Below are 8,880 nucleotides of genomic sequence, written 5' to 3' on the forward strand. Positions count from 1 at the left end.
ATAAACGTATTCATGGCGTTTATAAAGTGTCCTTATTAGAATGATTTTATGAAGTGTCCTTATTAGAAGTGACAGAACAGTTTCATCCTTGGGCGTGTGGGGTGGTCCTTATTAGAAGGCGTTTATAAAGTGTCCTTATTAGAAGGATACATAATACCCATTATGTATCCTTCTAATAAGGACACTCCTTCTTCTGTGGGCAGTAATGATGTATTGTTGGTACCAAATGATGACTATATAGTAATCTTATATTTGGCTGGGATTGGCTCCAGCCCCCCGCGACCCTGTACGCAGGATAAGCGGTTGATGATGGATGGATGGATGGAAGATATAGGCCACGATAAGAAATGTATGATGAATACTATTTTTTACAGAGACTTTCCAATAATGACTCAATTCTTATCATAAGCCTACCACAGTGTGTCCCTGTGAAATAAATGTAAAGAAAAATACCATCTTTGTTGTAGCAGTGAGGACAGTGTCCCTGCTCCCTGACCCCACAGTCATGAATGACATTGCACCCGACCACCCAGCACATCACAATGCGTGTAGCAGCCAATCACATTTCAGAAAGCGGGCCCTGTTGCTTGACGAACAGCTGTCCCATCCAATCAGAGTTTTACAACAGGCATCAAGGCCCCCCTTCCCTCCGCGCGTAGCCAATTAGGACGCAGCAGTAATTACTAATTCATTACATCGCAAAGGGGAGTGACGCAGTTATTGTAGATCTATAGATACTCCATGCTTTCTTATATGACCTGAAATAACATTTTTGTTTCAAGCCGTGGGCGTAAAATTCATCATAATCAGAACAAAGAAGAGGGATTCCTGCTGTCATCTGGAGGCTGTATGTCGAATCTCTACGCCCCTTGAATTTGGATGCCATTCCAGTTGGAGGTTGCGGTACACCCCGAGGACTAGATGCGATAACCAGAACGAGATATGCCGCAGCCGAAATCACGAAAAATCGCCATCCTCGGGTACAGATCCGTAGGTGAGTTCCGACCAGATGAGCGTGATACCTCAAGGGCCGCTCGGATGCAACGCTGACGGCTATATTTCAGCGCTCTTTCGGGTGCATTTAAATCTATTACAAGAGCGGTTTACGCCTCCTATAATAGACTTAAATTGTAGGGAGTAGGATCTTGTCACGCAACATCTCATGAGCGGGTGAATGAGCGCCACCAGGTGAGATGTGGCCTTTCAGCAACGCGAGGCCTCCAAATATGCGCTCCAAGATGAATATTTTAACGCTAACTGGTCTTACTGATGCATTTCCCATCAGTGGCCCCAACCCTGGTGGCCTTAGCTAGTGCCATGTGTGTGAAGGCCTGAAGGACCACCGGATTGGATTTTATTTGATCAAATCTGAAACCAAAGAAGCGCAATTTGTTTTGCGGTGAAAGGATGTTCAGGATGGCAAGATGGCACACACAGATAGCACGACTGGAGGCCCAGCCAGCATACCAGCACTAACCACTGTTTATTCCGATAGAGATTTGTATATTGTGTTTATAGGACTACGTATTTATATTATAGCAAACATCTCCCACAATTTTAGTTTTGCTGGTATTCTAGTGAATGTAGCATTTCTATAAACATTCTTTTTTTCACAATGTGGATTTGGTTATCAGTAACTAATCCCTTTAAATATTTGTCATCTCTATGCTGAGATACTGCTGAGCTACAGCACATGATTGATGAACACTAGTTAGGAAGGACTGCAAACTGATACACTTGTGAAGCTTCTGCCAATTTATTTCCAAATTTCGAATGATTTTTAAACATCTCAAGGGTCCCTGTTTACAATATCCCCTTGTGTTTTGCAGGAAAGTCTTCCTTGACAATTCAGTTTGTGGAAGGCCAGTTTGTTGACTCCTATGACCCAACAATAGAAAACAGTAAGTGGGGATTTTGCAGTTCTTTACATGTCGATGCACAGGAGCAGCAAACTGTTAGTTCAGTTAGTAGAAGACAGCCTAAACAATAGCCACACAAAATATCACAGTCTTTGCTGTATTTAATAGCGCTGCTGTTCCCTTTTCCCTCATGTTTTATTTTATAAAGGTGTATTTTTTATGATGTTAGCAGAGGTCTTCAGGAAAGGTGGTCCACCTCTGCTATGAAACGCTGGAAACACTGGCAAACGTATTGACACTTAAAGTGTTTTTTGTTTCCTGTGTGTGATTCATCAGTTGTTCACGCATATAAGCCGTGTTTGGTTTATCAGGCTGTTGGTTAAAGGTCTTGATTAGTCAAGTTAGGTTTAGTCAGTTTCATTTGTAGAGCCCAAAATCACAAATTTGCCTCAGAGGTTTTTACAATTTTTACAAGTTACTTGGCATTTCCAAAGCTTTCAGCTATATCCTGTGGCCTTCCTCCGCAGATGAAGTTGCTCAGTTGCCTTGGAGATGGTTTACTTGTTCAGAATTAGCTTTGTCATCAGTGTAGACATATGAACTGTGCATCTGTCAAGATTTGTGTGGTTGGAAAGGGTGTAGTGGAACAGGTAGGTGGACCCAAATGCAAGATACAGAGTGGAGCAGTTACAGTTCCAAAGGTTTATTCAAACAATCTAAAGGTGAGCACACTTACTACAGAGTGGCTGAGTTCATAATCCAAAATAGGTGATCCAACAAATCCAAAATCCACAGAAAACACTACAACATACTGCAACACACAAGACAGAGCATGACAAGCTACAATGACCGGACAAAGACTGAGGGGAAACAAGCAAGCATATATACACAGGTTTAACAAGCTGGGCGGGGATACACAGGTGAGAGACATGAGACTAAGGAGACACAGGCAGGCAGAGAGAGCCGGGGAAAACAGAGAGACTAGCAGGCAGGCAGATTACTGAGGGGGGGAAGACATAACACAAGTGACTCAACACTAAACATATCAGAGTAATATAAATAAACTAATACAAGCAGACAGATCACAAATAAACTAACACCAACAAGGAACACAGACAGAAGCTAAGGTAAAACCGAACTCAGAGCAGACATGGGCAAAACAACACAGAAGTACACAGAGCAGAAGTAAACACTTAAGACATGAACTAAAGGTACAGGACTAAGAACTAAGACACCAAACTAGGAACTAAGATACGAGACAAGACAGATACTAAGTAACTTAAAGATGCGGATGAATAATAATAATAAAGGCTACACAGAGACTAAAGCAGAATGATCAAAATCAGATTAATTAATGAAACTGGCAGAGAACATAAATAGACACCTAGCAAACAGACAGAACTCTAGCATGATGGTACAGAAACTAATACATGAGACTGGAACAGGACTGAAATCAGGCAAATACCAAAACACCACTAAAATCCCAGCTGACAGATAATAACCCAATAAACAATAACATCAGGTAGGGGACGCACACTAAAGGAAGCAAACTAAAAACTAAGTCTAAACTAACAGCACCTCAAAAGGGATTCTAACTAATAAGACCGGGTGGCTAAGGGAGACAAGATAACAGAACAACACAGACCACAAAGACTGGATACAAGACCACAGACTATTTAACAGATACCGAACTGATAAATGAATAAACCCCAACCCCAAAACACAGCACTCAGGACAGGATCGTGACAGCATCCTGATAACTCATAATATTATTTCACTGGAAGAAGAAGAACAATAACACTGAATTGTTATCCAGCGGGGTGTAATGTTCCCTCCAAACCAATGTGTCCAAACACTACACCAGCTGACTTCACCAGTTTCCACACTTTCAACCAGAAAGAGAAAACTTCCTTCTTGAGGAACTTGTGAGGGATCAGCTGGTGTGGCGTGAGCTTGCACATCACTGGCTCAGAGAAGGAACCTTGATTGAAGGTACTTTAACAGTACATTGTGCCGATGGAGAGGACATACAGTAATTCATCAACCTAGTAAACACACACATTCCCAGACACTCAAGAGGATTTGAGTCTAAACATACCCTTAGGCTGTTTCTCTTTTTCCCGACATGTTCGCTCACATATCACCCTGTGTTTCTCTAGTGTGTGGTCTGTGTCTATAAATAATCTCTGGGTGGTTAACATAAAGCAAAGTGTCAGCGTTGTAGGCAAGATGCTGCAGGCGGTACAATCCCTCCGTCCTGCTGTAGATAATATGACCCCTCTCCAGGCAGATATTGACATTTCTGTGCCAAATGAACTCAGTGGTACCAAAATGGATCCATAACTGGGTATGTCTCGAGATCTGCACACACTAATGAAGATACAGTCGACACAGTAGAGATGTACTATAGGGTTATTTTGAAAGGAATTGCTCTCAATCCATTGAAATGTTTAATGTGTCATTTCTATTGGTTAATTTCTCATTTGTGTTTTTTCTTTTCAACTGCAGCATTTACTAAAATGATCACAATAAATGGACAAGAGTACCATCTTCAGCTGGTAGACACAGCAGGACAGGTATGACTCATTAGCCTCTCAATGGGTTATTGATTTTTATGTAAATATGTGTTGTTATGAGAATGTTATTTCATAGTTTGGTGTTAATTTTGCTTAATCAAATTTAACTAGAATGACTTTAACTTCCTTCCATTCCAAGTCTGTTACTTTGTATACTAATTTCTTCACAATTTCTGGCTCCACAGGATGAGTACTCTATCTTCCCACAGACCTACTCCATAGATATCAACGGTTACATTCTGGTCTATTCAGTCACATCTAATAAAAGGTATACTTCCCCTTTAAAAATGCAAACAAATATCTATTTAGTTACATATAATGACTTGAACTGTGTACAGTTCACGAAAGCTGAACATGAAACATTCCCCTTGTTTCTTACAGCTTTGAAGTTGTACAAGTAATCCATGAAAAACTATTGGACATGGTGGGAAAAGTTCAGTAAGTACTGCTTCTCATTATTATTTTGCTGTCCAAGGGATTCCAAGATGTATGTAATACATCATGCATAAATAACAATGTGTTGTTTACTTTTCCCACTAATGCAGAGTACCAATTATGCTCGTCGGAAACAAGAACGACCTACATATGGAGCGGTATGTCCTAACACACACTTAAATTTTACGTTAGGTCCTCTATAGACAGTAGGTAGTAGGTATACATACGGGGCATAGCACTAGTCAGTTTTAGTCACCTCTCAGTAGACTCTTGGTGGCAGCAATGCGAAACTAAACATGCGCGACATAAAACACACTAACAGGAATACAGAGCAGATGGAAATATGTGGTTCACAGATTACCAAAAAGAAGGGGGAGGCCATTTGGACCTAGCAAGCGTAGTTATACTTCTGTGTGTGTTTGTGTAGCCCTGCAAATATACCTTAACAATGGAAGAATTTATAAGAGCAGAGAATTCTGAAGCCTTACTGTGAATTTTGAATGTGTTTTATCCCAACCGACTGTCCCTGTGTGTGTGTGTGTGTATTTGTTTTTTTTCCTTTAGAGTAATCAGTTGTGAAGAAGGAAAAGCATTAGCCGAATCCTGGAACGCTGCCTTCATGGAGTCCTCAGCTAAAGAGAACCAGGTGAGAGCCGGGGCTTTGGATTAAATTGTCACAGAAGTTTGTTGTGATTGGTCTGACAATGGGCTCAGTCTCATTTTAAGTTAGAAAGAAACTCTTCTGTGGCCCTGAAGGGAAATTTCCAAAAGATAATGACATCATCATGGTTATTTTTGTATTTCTTGGCATCTGGTCTTGGGCTTAGAGACTGTAAATTTGTAACAGACAACATTTGGGGGCTTGGAGTTTGAAAGACCCGGTGTTTACCAGACAAGGAGGGTCTAACAAAGGATACTATCAAGTTGCAGTATGGGAAGTTGTTGGATCCAGCAGTTTTGGAGATTGACCAATGCTGGGGAGTATATTTGAGCATACGTTTTGACCATTCTTGTTTAAATCTGTCTGTTTCAAGTCCACAAAGTTTAAGGAGTTCTGTAATAAACCATTTTTGAATCTGTTTTATACTTTACTATAAAGTACCATTCATTGGTACTGGCGGAGTACGCCTTTACCACAATGTATAGTAATAGCATGCCCACATGTTTGTTAAAGAAAATGGTTTGTTTGGGTGCTCTGTAAATTTCTCTTCCTCTGGTCCGTATCTGACAGTTTTGCTACTGCTCAAGACAGTTTTACTGCCCCATTGGGGTATACATGTGTAATTTCAAGAGGAACTCTTCAAACTGTATTTGTATCTGTATTCAAACACACTTGAAATTACTACCAGGTGTGGCAAATTAACCAGGACTGAAATATTAGGGTCTAGGAATTTAGCAATGGCTCAAATGACTTTGTGTAATGTAAAAGGGGTCAACTGTAGTGACGAACCCACAGCCAACTATTAGCTGACTCTGTAGTTCCCCTCAGCTCTACAGAATGTTTTAGAGTCTTTCAGCTCATTGTTTTGATTTAACGACCCACAACTTCTGTTTTGGTTCACTCTCACAGCTCTCATCAGCATTGTTTCCAGCTGCAGCAGGCAGCTGTTTTCAGGGAAAAAAAGCTCTGAAAAAAACCCTGAAATGACTGCTCAGCACCAAAAATGCAGACAGACATAGTTAGCGATTAGCTGGTGAGCACAGTGAAGCACTTAGCAGCTAAAGAGCCAGATTTACCTTATGAGCTGGTGAAGAGCAAACCACAGTTAAAAGAGGGTGAATGTTGGACTAGTGCTAATGTTGCTCCCTGTCTCTTCATTTGCGTTGAGGGAGAGGCTAAAGCTGAGGCCAACATGAGCTAAAAGTAAACAACACAAGCAACAGAAATCAGTTCTTGAAAACTGATTTCCATTTTCTAGTGAACGTATTTCCCAACATATTCACAATGTCTGTTTATCGCCTTTAAATCAAGTTAGCAAACAATATTTCCTGACCATCTTTAAATGCACATAAAAACAATGCCATCTGTGTTGTGCCTAAAGTCAGTGAGGCTCCACTGGATGTAATGTGTGCTGCTGGAAAATTAAAAGTGGTGTGACTGAGACATGTGACATCCTCTGTGTGTTTGTGTGTGTGTGTGTGTGTGTGTGTGTCTCGTTCTCTCCCTCAGACTGCCGTGGAGGTTTTCCGAAGGATGATCCTGGAGGCAGAGAAGATGGACGGTGGCGTGCAGCCAGGAAAATCATCCTGCTCCATGATGTAGAGCCGCCCAATCAACACACAGGACACTGCACTGGGATATCCCGTTACTTGAAGGCTAGCTGCCAGTTCTCCTTCACCTCAGCTGACTCCACCCCTCCAGGGTCCTAAATATCCAATACTATTTATGGCTCTGATTCCACTGTTATTTATCCAACCCTTTATATACCCTTTTGTCATCCTAGTTTTTCTTTGTGTGTTTGATAAAAAAAAAAGATGAGTGGTGGTTCCCTTGTCTTATATTTTCCACAATCCACCTCTCCTCCATCTCTGTGCTCGGCACTAGGGTTGGGCGATATGGGTATATAATGTGATGGTAGAAATGTGTCCACCGGACTGAGATTTGACAATACCATTTCCATCACGGGAGCTGTCCCTTAGTGTCTCTGCTATATATTTGGGGAAGGCTATGTAGCAAATCTCGTGATTTCACGATTCTTGCATGATCTTGTGACCTTGCAGATCCAGCTGCCAAGGTAACATAATTTCAAGATCAAGATAACTTTATTGTCATTCAGACTATAGACAAAAGAGCACAGTAGAATGAAGTTACGTTGCATCTGGCCCACACACGTACTTGAAAAACACTATAAGAACTGACAAAGTTCTTGGGCAGCGGGACTGCTTACCACGTTCTCAGCAACAGTTGGTGGCGGTAATGCACCTCTAAGCTGGTTTGACATCTGCCACAGAAGAAGAGAGCGTTGAGAAAACGTGGAGGAGGAGATAGAAATTGTAAATACGGAGCAGAAGGAGTTTTTATTTGCATGGAAGTTCCAAATAAAAGACCAAAATAATCTAATGTGATGAAGTACAGTATGGTATGGTTATTTTAAACCATTTCTTCAGTGAATTAACAGAACAATTATTGTATTGTGATATATACCGTTACCGTGATATAAAATTACATATACCGTGATGGATGATTTTGGCCATATCGCCCACCCCTACTCTACACTGATGCAAAACACACAGAACATCATTTGGGTGTATCAGAAAAAATGTTTTCCTCTGCTCGGTAATGACGACAACCATAAAAAAGGCCGGAGATAGTAGTGGCTTGATGCATCTTAGCTTTTCATTATGCAGCTCCCATGTAGGCTACGAGCCCGTCTCTGTTTAAATAACAAGAGATAAGAGAAATGTCATGTCTGCCATGCATAATGCTCTGAAAATGGATAAGTAAACACGGACATTTCTTCTGATACATCGCCGGCTGTTTGGTCTCTCCAATATACAGCTCTTTTTCTACTTCATCTCCACGCAGTACCCACATCTCTGTCCCTCAGTTTGTTTTCATAGCAGTTACTGTCAGCCAAAAGATCTGCATCCATTTTCTAATGTTGAAAATGTACAAATGTTTTTGATTGTAATCATTAAAGCAAAAAGTGGTTATGTAAAGCAGGAGTGAATCTTGATTATTACCTTGTGCTGATGATTGAGGTTTTATAATCACCTGGGAGGCAGGCAACTTTATTTATGTAGCACCATTCAAATGTAGTTCAGGTTGCTTTACACAAGGCATAAAAAGTCAGTAACACGTTCAGTAGAACAACTTTAAAAGGGTAAAATAAATTGAGGAGGCTGCAGGATGAAAGTGGAGGGTGGATAATATGTTTTTGCGATTCAGTACAAAGCAATGGAAGCTTGTAGTTCCACGGTTGTGTTGCATAATAACTAAATGCTTCTTGTTTTTGAGCATGACCTGAGAGGCCGAGAGGGTTAAATTAGTAATAGACCATCAGAGATGT

At 40.9% G+C, this 8,880-nt stretch overlaps 1 protein-coding gene across 1 annotated transcript; it reads left to right on the forward strand.

Moving 5' to 3' along the window:
• Positions 1-719: 719 nt before the first annotated feature.
• Positions 720-8,530, forward strand: rheb (Ras homolog, mTORC1 binding). Its single transcript, XM_046051674.1, has 8 exons — positions 720-994; positions 1,830-1,901; positions 4,368-4,435; positions 4,621-4,703; positions 4,817-4,873; positions 4,981-5,028; positions 5,435-5,516; positions 7,041-8,530. Exons 1-8 carry the CDS (start codon positions 943-945, stop codon positions 7,131-7,133), a joined length of 555 nt encoding a protein of 184 aa, XP_045907630.1. The 5' UTR covers positions 720-942; the 3' UTR covers positions 7,134-8,530.
• The last annotated feature ends 350 nt before the right edge of the window (positions 8,531-8,880 follow it).

Source organism: Micropterus dolomieu, linkage group LG06, assembly GCF_021292245.1.
Source record: "Micropterus dolomieu isolate WLL.071019.BEF.003 ecotype Adirondacks linkage group LG06, ASM2129224v1, whole genome shotgun sequence".
Taxonomy (NCBI): domain Eukaryota; kingdom Metazoa; phylum Chordata; class Actinopteri; order Centrarchiformes; family Centrarchidae; genus Micropterus; species Micropterus dolomieu.